At 33.1% G+C, this 15,306-nt stretch overlaps 1 protein-coding gene across 3 annotated transcripts in view; it reads right to left on the bottom strand.

The window, feature by feature from the left end:
* The window catches only part of LOC127732944 (uncharacterized), a 44,384-nt gene that overhangs the window by 19,867 nt on the left and 9,211 nt on the right, over window positions 1-15,306 (bottom strand). For 2 of the 3 annotated variants that reach the window (XM_052242151.1, XM_052242152.1), the window contains exons 2-3: window positions 12,993-13,204; window positions 804-4,760 (exon numbers count right to left, since the gene is read on the bottom strand). In XM_052242151.1, the coding sequence (XP_052098111.1) occupies window positions 804-4,760; window positions 12,993-13,191 (4,156 nt within the window). In that variant the 5' untranslated portion in view covers window positions 13,192-13,204. The other variant, XM_052242153.1, reaches the window with a different exon arrangement.

Here is a 15,306-nt window from a genome sequence, read left to right as displayed (position 1 = left end):
CAATGTCATGGAAACATGAAAACTGGAATGGTAGCTGTGAAACAGGTTTTTATGGGCTTCAATATGTATAAAGAGTTTAATAAAATGTTGCCGTTGACAAATTGCTGGTAATTCAAATTTGACATTTTTTTTCTTGTTGCATAAAAAAATGTTTACACTATTCTATGCAAACCATTGTTTATATTTAACACACATTCTTTTTTAGGTCTCTCATCTTAAAAGAGCTTTTTCTTTACCATTTAGTTTGATTGCATCAACTAACATTTATCTAATTTCAAAATTCAACTTATTTTGATAGTTAGTTTTCAATGAATTATAACAAGTTGAACTGTGAGCATTTGCTATAGATTGTTAACTTTTCATTTCTGTTTTCTATAAAAACCCTCTCCCCTAAAAAGTATTGTGTAGGCTTTTTGTTGCTATGTCATTATCAGAACATGTACTTACTGAGAGCAGATCCAACCAAATATCTGTTGACATGTCATTTTAAGAACATGTACTTACTGAGAGCAGATCCAGCCAAATATCTCCTGACATGTCATCATCAGAGCATGCACTTTAAGAGAAAATCCAGCCAAATATCTGATGACATGTCATTGTTAGAACATAATAAGACCAAATCCAGCCAAATATCTATCGACATGTCACTGTCAGAACAAACTTATTGAGAGCAGATCCAGCCAAATATCTGTTGACATGTCATTATCAGAACATATCTACTGAGCGCAGATCCAGCCAAATATCTGTTGACATGTCATTATAAGAACATGTATATATTGATATGTCATTATTAAAATACTTACGAAGAGCAGATCCAGCAGAGATATCTGTTGCTATTCCATTATCAGAAGAACTGCCAAATTCACTTTCAAGTTCAGCTAACATAGCAGCTAAGTCATTGTTCCCGATTATCACACTTGATGAATTGCCATCATTGTTATTTTCCTCAATTGTATGAGAACCATCTGTTGTGGAATCACAAACAGCTTTTTCAGTTTGATTAAGTTTTATGTCTGTACTTTGTAGACATGTGTCTTCTGTTGGAGGACTTTGATAAAGTTGTGGAATTTCAGTTGGAGTATCAACGCTTGTAGGTTCTACATTATTTTCAGCAATTTCATTACAGATGATATGTTTTGTTTCTTCACACTGTGGAGGAGATTGCGGTGAATTAAAACTGATTTCGATAATAGAATCATCTTGAGATAGATTAATATCATCATTGTCCATTCTAGATTCATTTGCCATGTCATCAACTGTTAAATCAACCACTTCACCATGTATGTTACTACTTTCTACAGTACTTGCCACTTTTTGAAATAGTGATTCCTCTAACAGAGTTGCTTCTATACTTAAAGTTGGTAATAAGTCCTCCAATTTATTTAGGAAATCTGCCTCAACCTCACTACATTTATAAGCCAGAAACTTTTCTGGAAGTTTACTCTGTAATGCACGTGTTAAGGCTATTTTGCCAAATTTTAACAATAAGTCCTCGTATGGATAAAACTTTTCACCTTCCACAACAATATACCTAAAGTATGCCTGGTAGCATTCTGCCACCCCTCCCCGTAACACTAATCTACTGCTGTCATTATTTTCTTCGTCTGTGTTTTGATTTTGGGATGGTGGCCCACTTTGATCTTCATAAATTATGGTTTCGTCGCTATCATACCCACTGTTGTTTTTTCTGCCTCTGCTTTTAAATTCTTTTGATTTATTGGTGTTGTTAGGAACAGAAAGTGGATCCACGGATCCTTCATCTGAGTTTCCTGGTATATTGTTTGATTCCTTTGGGGACCACATTTCTAAACAGTTCATTGAACAAGTTTTTGTACCATTCATATAATGGTACAATCTTAAAGCATTTTCAAGAGTTATCACACCTAGATGTGCTGGCATTTTCTGTGTTTTCAACAATTTTTCGGCTTTTAAATATTTGACAGCTAAGTTTTTATGCTCCTCTGGGATTTCATTGTAACAGATTTTCAAGTCTCTTTCCTTTGCCAAATAAACAGTTTTAAATTGCTTCTGCATGTCTGTATCATGTTGTGAGTTCTTATTTACAACATCTTTAAAATTCCTTCTTAAAATTTCTCTCATTAATAATAGTTTGCCAGAAGAGGAATTTAGACATAAAACTCTTTTACCATGAAAAGTAATGAAAAATGATGGATAAGTTATAGATGAAATTAACTCAGTTATATCCTGTGTTTGTTCATTTGGAATACCACTTATTCTATCTTCTCCAACAACTATCACATCACCAGAAGATAATTTTTCCTCAACAGAACTAGAAGATTGAAGAGAGGCAGATGTGGGAGAAAGTTTTGAATCAGACAATCTTTTGTCTACTGTGCCACTTAATTTACGTCTTTTACTAGGATTCCCACTAATGTCAACTGAGATGTTATTGTCTTTTTTAGGGCTTTCCTTTTTAGATTTACCTCCCTTTTTGCCTCTTCCTGATTTTGGTGTCGAACTTCCCTCTTCAGATTTAGAACTTTCTCTTGAGCATGTTAAGCTAGATTGAGTAACCTTGTCTTGTTTTGCATTTTTGTTTGGAGATTTAGTACTTCTGGGACTTTTGATCTTTTTTGAAGGTGACTTGAACAATTTTTCTTTCAGTGGAGACTTTTTCTTAGAAACAGGTTCATTATTACTATTATCGGGTTTCATTTCAACTGATTTCCTTTTCAAACTTGGTGTTTTCTCAACAGTCTTAGATTCTAATGGCAATGGTTGCTTCTTTTGTGGACTTTTGTTCTTTAGATTTTTTTCTACTAATTTTAGTTTTGCTTCAATGTGAACCCAATTCTTTTCAATTAATTCTCTATTTCTTTCTTCCCTGCTTAAACTGTCTGATTTTTTTGGTTCTTTCAAGGGAGGTGCGATTTGTTCACTAGATACTATGTTTTCAGAGGATGATAGCATTGGTACATCAATGTTTTCACTACCAGAAATAACATTTTCAGCATTTTCAGACTCTTCCTTATCCTGCTTATTATTTTCAATAACAGTTTCTGTTTTTTCTGTCGTTTTCACTTGTACATTTTCTTCAGAACTTAGAACTTTTCCCATTTGATCGATCAATACTGCTGACCTCCTTCTCTGCCTTTTCTGTTTCACTTTTTCAACAACATCACCTAATGATTTTCCACTATCACTTGGATTCAGTGTTGAAGATATTGAATTGTTACCAACATTCTCGTCAATAGCATTTGTTGTAGAGCTACTAGCTATACTTTCACTAGAATTAGACTGATCAAACATAAATGCTTTTGGTTTCCTAATTTCTATTTGTTTTTTGCCATTTTTGTTGAGAACCAATTTAATAGGACTGACAAATTTTGATTTCCTTGAATTACCAAATCTCTTTTTCTTTGGGCTCTTTCTAAAAGGCAGCTTAATTTTCAGTGGTGGTATTCTCTTTTGAGTTGGTTGATTCTGTTCTGCTGACTGGGTATTCTCAAGGTTGTTTTCTGTTTTAGAACTGACATCATTGCTGGCTAGACTGTAAGTGTTCACTATGTATAATCCAATATCATCAAATATTTCCTCTTTGTTTTTTTGGATAGGGTGACTATCTGTTCCTTCTTCTGTTTTAGAATTTTCAGAAGCAATTACATCAGAACAAATATCTTGGCATTTTAAAGTGTCAACTGACTGACCTTCAGGTCTTATTGTGTCAACTAACTGACCTTCAGGTCGTATTGTGTCAACTGACTGACCTTCATGGCTTATTGTGTCAACTGACTGACCTTCATGGCTTATTGTGTCAACTGATTGACCTTTGTGTTGTTCCTTTGGTGAAGGAGGTAACAAGACATTACCTGTCAATGGACCATATATAGCGTCTTCTCTTGATACTGGGAATTGAGAGGCAACAGATGAAATCGGAGAAACAGTTTCATGTCTCTTAACAAGCTTATTAACCACATTTTCCAAGCTAGAATGAGATATTGGCTTGGATGGTCTATGAATACGTTCTTTTTCTTCCTCTATCAGGTCTTTCTTTTCAGAAACCAAATCTGTGATGGGGAGTTTATACCATCTTCCCATCACAGATTTATCTGAGGCCTCTGTTGGTTCTGTTTGATTGATAAATGGTGGATCCTGATTGCTCATAAACTGGGGTCGAGGAATGTTGAATTCTGTGTATGGATTTTGTGGTGGCATTCTTGGCATCATATTTGGGACTAGACTATTTTCAGGCAAGTTTGGAGGTATGTACCCCAATGGAGGGAATAGATGGTGATGATACAATGATGAGTGAAACAGCCTTGGATCTAGGTTTGATTGTTGTGAAACTAACCGCTGAGACACATTGTTACTGTTCACATTTGAAGGTAAAGTAGAATTAATGCTTTGAGCAGACATTTGAGTAGATATATTTCCAGCTTGAGATATGAACATATCTGGTGATAGATGAGGTGAAGTTCTTGTACAAGGAACATTTATCTCATTTTCAAATGGATTTGTCAATCTTATTGTTTCTCCACTGGTGTGTCGGAGGGGTATGTTAGGTCTGATTTGGTTAATGTTATGATGCACCATATAACTTGGTTGGTTTGAATGAGCAGGTGGTGGTTGTCGTTTATTGGAATGAGCAGGTGGTGGCTGTCTTAATGTTGAAACATTTAACAATGGCGGTGGTCCTCTTAATTGTGGGGCTGTGTTTGTTCTGGTCATACTGTTGTATAATGGTGGAGGAGCTCTGTTCTGTAATCCATGTTGTGCAATGCTTGTTGAACCAACCATGCCTGAAAATAATACAAAATAACTGATAAGTATATGAAAGTACAAGTTGTCATGGCAGCAGTATAAATAAGTATCCAGTCATTTCGTACCTAAAATAACCATTTCGTACCATGAATTTGCCATTTCATACCATGAACATAAACCATTTCGTACCATATGGAAAAAAAAATGTACCATTTCGTAACATAAGGAAAAAAATGCTGTATCATTTCGTACCATATGAAAATTGAGCTTTACCATATCATACTTGTGAAGTATACACCATTTAGACAGTAATTACATCCAATCAATCATATGACAAAAAACAGGGTATTGAAAGTTTTAACTAAATTCGGGTCCTTTTCTCATCTCCAATCAAGATATTTCCTGTACGCACATTCTATCAAATGGTAGGCAATTAAACATAGGGAAACTTACCTTCAGTACTGAATTATGAATACATATAATAAACTGTTAACACAGAGATATGTCTCGCCTATTTGTTATTTTGATAATGCAAATGTTGAAATTAAAATAGCAATACTTTAACATGTAAGTTATGCAAATATTCAAAGTCAATGAACCATGACTGAAGGTACAGGGCTAAACAATCTCCATGGACATGAGATGTGCCAATGTTAATACAACTGCAAACCAAATACCATTGTCTTTTCGTAAATCGTTCCGTTTAAACAAACCTAAACACAAACATTAACTTGTAAACTACCGTAGATACTCGCCTAATAGTCGATCCTACTATAAGTCGGGGGCCCTTTTCAGCTCCAAATTCTAAGGATTTAGTCTTGACCCTCGTATAAGTCGGACAAAATTTGGGCATTTTTTTTTCAGCTGACAGTAACTGAACGCCGGTAAAACCAATGCAAATCCCGGAATAATACTCATTTCTGCATTAATGTTTGTTTGGTTTGAATTTAGTTGATGCTCATCATGATAATTTATATTGCTGTTAATAATAAAGATGTATTCATTTCTCTTGTTTTGTTCACTGTTCAAATGTTAGATTAGCCATGTGTTGTTTACGTAATGCATCAATGATTTTGTAGGGTATGACTAACAACCTATTGTTTGAGAAAAGCGAATATAAACCAATATGAACCTGAAAAAAAGTCAATCAACACTTGATGAAAATATTTTTCACAGCATACATAACTCGGTGTTAAATGAGCATGTACACTTCATAATTCTTATTATATTGTGATGATTAAAGGATTAAAATTAAAATAAATAGTATTCTTAGCAGTTGGGCTGACATTCATAAGGGGGTTCCCCAGGGTTCTATCCTGGGCCCCCTACTATTCAATGTTTTTATCAATGATATATTCTTATTTATAAAAAATGGAACTTTGTATAATTATGCAGATGACAATACTTTATCTTACTGTAGTCCTGATTATGATGTTTTGATTTCTACTTTGGAATCTGAATCACTCAAACTTATTGAGTGGTTCAAAATAAATAAAATGCAGGCAAACCCCGACAAATTTCAGGTCCTAGCAGTTGGGAAAAAGACATATAACAAAAATCCATCTATACGTATCCAAAGTGCTGATCTTTCGTGTGAGTCAACTGTCAAATTACTTGGCATTGACATAGATTATCAGCTAAATTTTGATATTCATATTGGTAAAATATGCAGGAAGGCATCTCAGCAACTAAATATTTTGAAACGTTTGGGAGCTTATCTGAACAAGCTAAGTAAGCTTACTATTTTCCATACATTTATTTTGTCAAACTTCAATTTCTGCCCTTTGGCATGGCATTTTTGTACCGAGAAAAATTCAAAAAAATTAGAAAAAGTGCAAGAAAGAGCACTAAGGTTTGTGTACGAAGACCATTCAAGCTCATATCAACAGTTGCTTGAAAAGGCTAAGATGCCTTCACTGCATATTAAAAGACAAAGATCTATGGCAATTGAAACTTTTAATATAGTCAATAAATTAGCACCTGTCTGTTTACATGATTTATTAAATATAAAAGATTGTAAATATTCTTTCAGATATAGTAATATACTGGATATACCACATGTAAAAACTACACAGTTTGGTAAGAAAAGTTTTAAATTTGCAGCTGCTACTCTGTGGAACAGCCTACCTGACCATTTCAGGACTGAAAACAGTTTTTCTCAATTTAAGAGCCTTATACAGTCTTGGAATGGTTCAAAATGTTGTTGTTCTGCTTGTAGATAAGCTTTATCATATTTTAGAAGTTGCTCTAACATGTTATTATGCCTTAAATTTTTGCATGTGTGCTATATTTTATTTGTGCTTAATTTTAGTTGTGCTTAATTTTTAGTTGTGCTTCAGCTTTGGCTTTAGATATGTATTTTAAAAGTGCTTTGCATGTATTTCGATATGACTGTGCTGTTATATATCCTGTCTGCATGTTGTGTGTTTTAATGTTGTGTTTGTGTTACCTTATATTCGGTAAAAAGCTCTTAAGAGCTTATGTTTGTATTGTTATATGTGAACCGAATCAAAATAAAACTTTCGTATTCGTATTCGTATAAAAAAATTAAGTGAAGCTAATCAAAATATTTAAATAACTAACTCCAACTCATTAGTGTCATCTGTTTACCTATCACTGATAGTTTTCACACCTTTAGTAAATACAACTCTTTGTCTCTTAATTGGGGTTATCAATGGATTATATTGGCTTGTCAATCAATTTTGTAATTTTTGTTTACCTGAGACACTTTAATGAATAATATTTTGATTTTGGGAATGAATCTTAAAATTATTTTTTGATTATAATATGATTTATAAGCATTGAATTGATATCATGATATCACAATAATGACACAATAACTCCGCTGAAAACATCCTTTCACATATTTGGTACATTGTTATCTCCTTTTCATTTTTGGTTCTTGGCTCTTCTTTTGGGTTTATAGGAAAACCATGTGACCATGAAAATCAATACACAAACCGGAAACAGTAGAATTTCAACACGAATTTGCAGAAAATGTTTACCAAAGAACAAATAAAACACAAAGACAGTATTGTAGTCATTTATTTTCAACAAAAACTTTTTATTTATTGATTTATGTAGGTTTGGCAATCAAAAACGTAGTTTTGACCAGGAAATTCACTCCTGACCACTTTTCTCAAGCTTGGATTTTTCCTCTGGTCGCTAGATCTCGTCTATTAGTCTGTCCCCCTCTCTGGTTTATGAATTTTACTCCCAATTTTCCGACTAATAAGCGAGTAGGAACGGTATGTAAAAGTTTCAAAGTCAATGAACTATAATTAGGGGGTGGGGTTATATAATCTCCATGGAAATGAAACTTGCAAATGCCAATACATTTGCATACCAAATATCATTGACTTTACATTAGTGGTTCATTTTAAACTGACCTAATCACAAACTAATACATGAAAACTAAGCAAAAGTTTCAAAGTAAATAGACCATGACTGAGGGGGCGGGGCCAAATATTCTTCATGGAAATGAGATGTGCTAATGCTTATACAACTGAACACCAGTTAAAATTGGCCTACCACTAATGGTACCCTTGAACTGACCTAATCACAAACTAATACATGTTAACTTAGCAAAATTTTCAAAGTCTATAGACCATGACTAAGGGGGCGGGGCCAAATAATCTCCATGGAAATGTGATATGCCAATGCTTATACAACTGCATACCAAATATCACTGACCTACCACTAGAGGTTCCCCATAAATTGACCTAATCACAAACTAATACATGTAAACTATGAAAAGTTTCCAAGTCAATAGACCTTGACTGAGGGGCCGGGACCAAATAATCTCCATGGTAATGAGATGTGCCAATGCTACTACAACTGCATACCAAATATCATTGACTTACCACTATTGGTTCACCACGAACTAGACCTAATCACAAACTAATACATTGATGACGCCGCTGCCGACGCTGGAAACAGCATACCTATGTCTCGCTTTTTGACTCCGTCAAGGCGAGACAAAATTAGAATACAATGGTACAAAATGGTAAACATTATAATCTTCCATATGGTACAAAATGGTATACATTATAATCTTCCATAAGGTACGAAATGGTATACATTATCATCTTCCATATGGTACAAAATGGTTTTTATTATAGTACGAAATGGTTATGGTACGAAATGACTATGATTCTAAAAATATATTTCCTAGAGGCTCAAGATTATATTCATGTAAATAACCATTCTACAAATATATCAATTTAATGCATTGCTGTTTAACGTCCAATGGCAAATTAAATACATATTTAGGAGGAGAACATGATAATGAGAAACAGATATGAACCCTGCTTTGTACTAAACCGACACATTGAGCCAGGTTTTTAACATGCTAGTTCACAATGTAAAAGTTCGCAGGTAGATATGTCACCCCATCCGGACGCATTATTCTGACTCTGAGCAGACTAGCCTTTGCTCGTACTCCTTATTGCTGCATGTTTAGCTGAGAAGCAGCTACTACAAATGGTTTGACCCGGCCAGGGTTCAAACCCACAACTTTCCACACTTGAGGTGAACACACTACCACTATACCACCGAGGCGGTAATATATCAATTTAAAGACTGCTCTGAAATTAACCAAATGCTATTTACAGGATTAATAACTAGAAAAACCTGTATTGTTCAATTAAGTTCCATGCAAAACTACAACTCAGTTTTTGTTGTAAGCCTTTAATGCTCTATGCCCCAAAAATAAACCTGCTGGCAAAGTAATTTTTCCTTATAAGAATAGAAATGATAACTCTATTCAAGCCATTAGCTATAAAAAAAAAGAATAACCCTTCAGGATATTGTATGGTAAGAATAGTCATTAAAGGGAAACACCTGCTCTAAGATGCATACGTCATGTAGACTAGATTGTAGATCTTGTCTTGCTTAGTACATGTATTTTTTCAAATTGAATATGCAGTTTTTTTCACAATTTTTCACTATTTCAAACAATTGAGTCAAGTTTCAAGTTTCAAGTAAATAGTTCCATGCAAACTCAAGTAAGTGTATACATGAAATTTACTTTCAGAATTTGTCAATTAAAATAGCAAATTATATCTGGTCTCCACAAACCAGAAAATTTTCAACAAGAGGCTGTCAGAGTGACAGCAAACCGGATTTTCCTGCAGAGGTCGAACCCTGAACAGTTGAGCAAGTATGGACACAACATTTAAGCTTAAAACAGCTCTGAATTTGGATTGTGATTGAATATTTAAAATTATTATCTAATTAATAATGAAAATGATATTTGCAAATCTGAACCCCCAATCAGGATCAAATAAAAATTAAACATCAACACACACAACAAAAATAAAATACCACATAACAACTGCGACAACTACCTTCATAACACACGACTTAAGAAAAATAGTTATAAAGAAATTTTTGACAACTAATGACTAAAATTAATTGAACAGAGACAATCATTAATAGACTAAAATCCATATACTTAACCATTTCTGTTCAAGGGGAAATAACTCAAAACTTATTTCCATGAACCAGTGAAGTAAACAGCAAAAATAGTTCTCTAAAATTAGAAATACCACTTAGATTTAGCATATCAAAGATCACCAAGAATTCAATTTTTTTTTAAATAATAAAAAGTTGTATTTTGGACCCTTTGGACCTAAATGTGGACCAATTTGAAGACAGGCCTCAAAATTAAAAAAAAATCTAACAAGAGACCAAATGACAAAGAAATAAATTATTATTTTCTGTTCAAGGGGAAATAACTCAAGTTCATATAATAAAAATAAATTTTGCTACTGAAAGGTCTAAAACTCAACAACGAGAACATCTAAAATCGTGAAAATTTAACTTGACCTTCATTTAGTCACAAGAAACAACATATCTAAATTTGTAAAGATTTCGTCAAAGGGTTTTCATGTTAATGAACGGACACTGTTTGGCAGCCGCCCGTCTGCCCGCCCGCCGTACATCCCCAAATCAATAACAGATTTTTCTTTCGAAAATCCGGTTAAAAATTAAAAGGGAGTTTCCTTTTATCAATCCCAACAATAGTGATTGGAAATAATCTAGAGTAAACAATCCAAATATACATGAATTAGTGTGACTGTGCTATGTGTGCAAAAATTGTTTTAAATCAGATGGTTAAAGTTCTAACAAAAGAAGAATAACAAAAAAATTTCAAAATGGAAAGAGAGCTATCATATCATTCACTTAACATTAGTGGTTCATCTTAAACTGATCTAATCACAAACTAATACATGTAAACTAAGCAAAAGTTTCAAAGTCAATAGACCATGACTGAGGGGGCGGGACCAAATATTCTCCATGGAAATGAGATGTGCTAATGCTTATACAATTGCATACCAATTAACATTGGCCTACCACTAATGGTTCCCCTTAAACTGACTTAAACACAAACTAATACATGTAAATGAGGCAAAAGTTTCAAAGTCAATAGACCATAACTGAGGGGGCGGAGCCAAATAATCTCTATGGAAATGAGATATGCCAATGCTTATACAACTGCATACCAAATATCATTGACTTACCACTAGTGGTTACCCATAAGCTGACCTAATCACAAACTAATACATGTAAACTAAGCAAACGTTTCAAAGTCAATAGACCTTGACTGAGGGGGCAGGGCCAAATAATCTTCATGGAAATGAGATATGCCAATGCTTATACAACTGCATACCAAATATCATTGACTTACCACTAGTGGTTCCCCATAAACTTATCTAATCACAAACTAATACATGTAAACTAAGCAAAACTTTCAAAGTCAATAGACCATGACTGAGGGGACAGGGCCAAATAATCTCTATGGAAATGAGATATGCCAATGCTTATACAACTGCATACAAAATATCATTGACTTACCACTAGTGGTTCCCCATAAACTGACCTAATCACAAACTAGTACATGTAAACTAAGCAAAAGTTTCAAAGTTAATAGACCTTGACTGAGGGGGCAGGGCCAAATAATCTTCATGGAAATGAGATATGCCAATGCTTATACAACTGCATACCAAATATTATTGACTTACCACTAGTGGTTCCCCATAAACTTACCTAATCACAAACTAATACATGTACACTAAGCAAAAGTTTCAAAGTCAATAGACCATAACTGAGGGGACAGGGCCAAATAATCTTCATGGAAATGAGATGTGCCAGTGCTAATACAACTGCATACCAAATATCATTGACCAACCACTAGTGGTTCACCTTTAACCAGACCTAATCACAAACTAATACATTGTTGACGATGCCGACGCTGGAAACTGCATACCTATGTCTCGCTTTTTGACTACAAATTCAAGGCGAGACATAAACTATACAATCTTTGAATTGCAAGTTGAAAAGGAATATGACTTTCATAATGCAATAATGGATTAACATTAACTTAATGCCATTATAATCACTTTTTAATGAAATGAAATATTATTTTGCCGAAAATCAAAATCTTTTGATGATCACTCAACTTACGAGTGCCGGAAGTGAAAAAAAAAAACTTCATCAGTCCACCATTGTCTTTAACTGAACTGCTTCTAAATGGATTAATCATAAAAACAGAGGAAATTTATAATAGCAGAAGAATCTAAATTTTGTACTTGAACCAGTTTGGCATCCCGCCGCATGAATCTCTACATCACAAAAATGGCAGTCTCACCATAGCATAAAAGCAATTGCTTTAACAAAAATTGTACTGGGTTCCATCAAATTGTTGCTCTCAGTGTAAAAGTGTTATTTTGACTGCCAAAAACCAAGTCCATTTATAAATTTCATAAAATCAATGAAGTTTTGTCAACGTTATTGATGTTTTAAAAAAAATTAAACCAAAGACTGAACTTAAATGTTGACAATACACTGACAATGGAATGTAGGATCCCAATGTCTTGCTTCTGCACCTTTGTCGCAGGCTTGACAAAAATGAAAATTGCAAATGCTGCAACAAGAAAGTTTTTTGTAACATTATAAATAATATTATCAGTATTACTACTCATTATAGACCTTATAAAGAAAAATGCTCTAAACTGACTGGTACATGTTCCTGACTTTACTACAAACCATAACCCTTAGAAATAGAAATGCACTAACCTAACTGGTACTTATTCCTGTTTTACTACAAACCATAGATCTTAGGCATAGAAATGCACTAACCTGACTGGTACATGTTCCTGACTTTACTACAAACCATAGACCTTAAGCATAGAAATGCACTAACCTGACTGGTACATGTTCCTGACTTTACTACAAACCATAGACCTTAGGCATAGAAATGCACTAACCTGACTGGTACATGTTCCTCATTTCTTGAAGCAGATTATGCATCATCATTGGATTCCTCATTCTAACATCACCAGGTACAGAGCTTGAGAAAACTTGTGGATTAACCCTGGTCCTTGGGTCTGAGGGACTAACCCTCGTTTGTGGTCTGTTTTCATTCTGGAACTGTTGTAGACACTGTTCCTGCCAGGGATACATCATTCATATTCTATACCTGAAAGATTTAAAATAATTATCAAATAAGGGTGTTTAAAATTGTTCAGTTATTAACAAAACTATGATAATTATCTTATTACAGAAAAAAATGAAAATATTAAGCTTCTAAAATCCATCCAAGAAAATATAACTTTCATCATATACAAGTATGTGATTTCTCAAATGCATTTACACAGCATACGAATATTTCAAATGCCAACTATACATCTGGTTTATGTCCCAGATAATGTGTCCTACGTACAGGGTCAATAACTTTCATCACCTTTCTATGATACATTTTTTTGTACTTTCAGTCACAAAGAAAATCACCAAACCATCAAATTTCAATTTTAATTCACTTTTAAATTTACTCAGATATGGTGACCAACAATTTACATTTCTGATGTAATCAATTCTTAATCTAATTTTTCAAATAACCTATTTATATTTCTGATGTAATTAATTCTTATATTAATTTTTCAACAAACAAGCTTTTTGACACAACAAAAATCCTTGCATTTAAAGTCAGTCAAGGATTATTGATATAAAATCCAAAATCTGGATTGTCATCAAGCAATCAAAACAATAATAAAAAAAAAATATATTTAGGTATATCATAAAAAATCAATTTATGAATCTGTAAATTTTAAAAAAAAGTGCAGATCTGTAGTACCCCAAACACTTTATGACTATGTGTTAAAATTATTGTGATATTTCTTCATATATGCATCCTCTTGAACATATATAATACCTTATCACTTATTCTATTAATTAGGATGTATACATGTACATGTACTAATATCATAATAACTGTTTATTTCTACATTTATCATGTAATTTTTCAACTGTTCTGTTCATGATTAGACTACCTCAATGTTTGCCTGCAGTATTTTAATCATCATTAATATGAAAAATGTGAATACTTGTCAAAGATGAGCAATGACAAGAGCATAATAAACTTCAGACAGACTTTGTATGTGGTTATGATCAGAAGAATCATCCAAATTTACCCATATATAAAACACCTAGCCACATAATATATGCCATACCACATTTTAAAACCCCTATCATTTCACTATTAGTATAGTGATTCAAGATACATACCTTTACAAGTATGTGAGTTTTGCACATCACATTGGATATAAATGAAAATCAAGAATATATTCTAACAATTTTAAACAAGTCTAAATTGAAAATAACGTTCAAACCTATGATTACGTTGGACAATAACCGCAATTTTTATACGTGTGCATGCAAAACAAATTTCTTGGTAGAGGGGTCTAAATACAGCACAAACAACATTTTCCAAAAGACCAAAAAAGTGGAAAAGTATATCTTAACAAAACGCATTTGACTAGCAGGTTGAACAATGGATGTTCAAACATTTTTTTACATTCATGTGATTGTGCAGATTCAAATTTTTACCAGTCAGACTGACTTAAACATTTTGCAATACAATGAAAATTGTTTGCACTTCAAAACTTAACTTTACTTTATTTTGGTCAAGCATTCTGTTAACAACCTATGGATAGGATGTTCAACAAATGTCCTCTACAAAAAAAAAGGTTTTAAAAAAAATCAATACAAAGCACCAACTTTTCAAAAACATACAAATTGTTAATATGTAAAATTATATATATAAAATGACTACAATAATGTGGAAAAAAATCAAAATATTTTCACTTAAATATATGCTAGCTATGATAATTACCTGACCTGGAAATTTTCAGTATATTTTGACAACCAATATTAGTATTATTACATAAATATATATCTCATTATCTGTACAGTCACTTTGCTAGTGGCAATTAAAACATGACAGATTTTTATACATGCTGAGCTATTACAATCACTAAATATTTTCAGTAATCTGTGAAGTATACATTTTATAAAGATAAGGTGTCATCTGCTCATTAAAATATTTGTTTAAGAATTACAACAAACATTTTACATATGGCTATTACATAATAATTAACATCAGAAATCATGTCAGATCCTTTGTAATAAATAGATCAATACAACCATCAGATAAACTATCAATGGTTCATTCCTCCTATTCCCACTTTTTCTAGTTAACTTTTAATTGACAAGTGATTTTTTTTGGATAGGTAATAGGTTATT

Source organism: Mytilus californianus, unplaced genomic scaffold (genome assembly GCF_021869535.1).
Source record: "Mytilus californianus isolate M0D057914Y unplaced genomic scaffold, xbMytCali1.0.p SCAF_3, whole genome shotgun sequence".
NCBI lineage: Eukaryota > Metazoa > Mollusca > Bivalvia > Mytilida > Mytilidae > Mytilus > Mytilus californianus.
The sequence above is the reverse complement of the archived record's forward strand: the minus strand, read 5'-3'. Positions and strand labels throughout refer to the sequence as shown.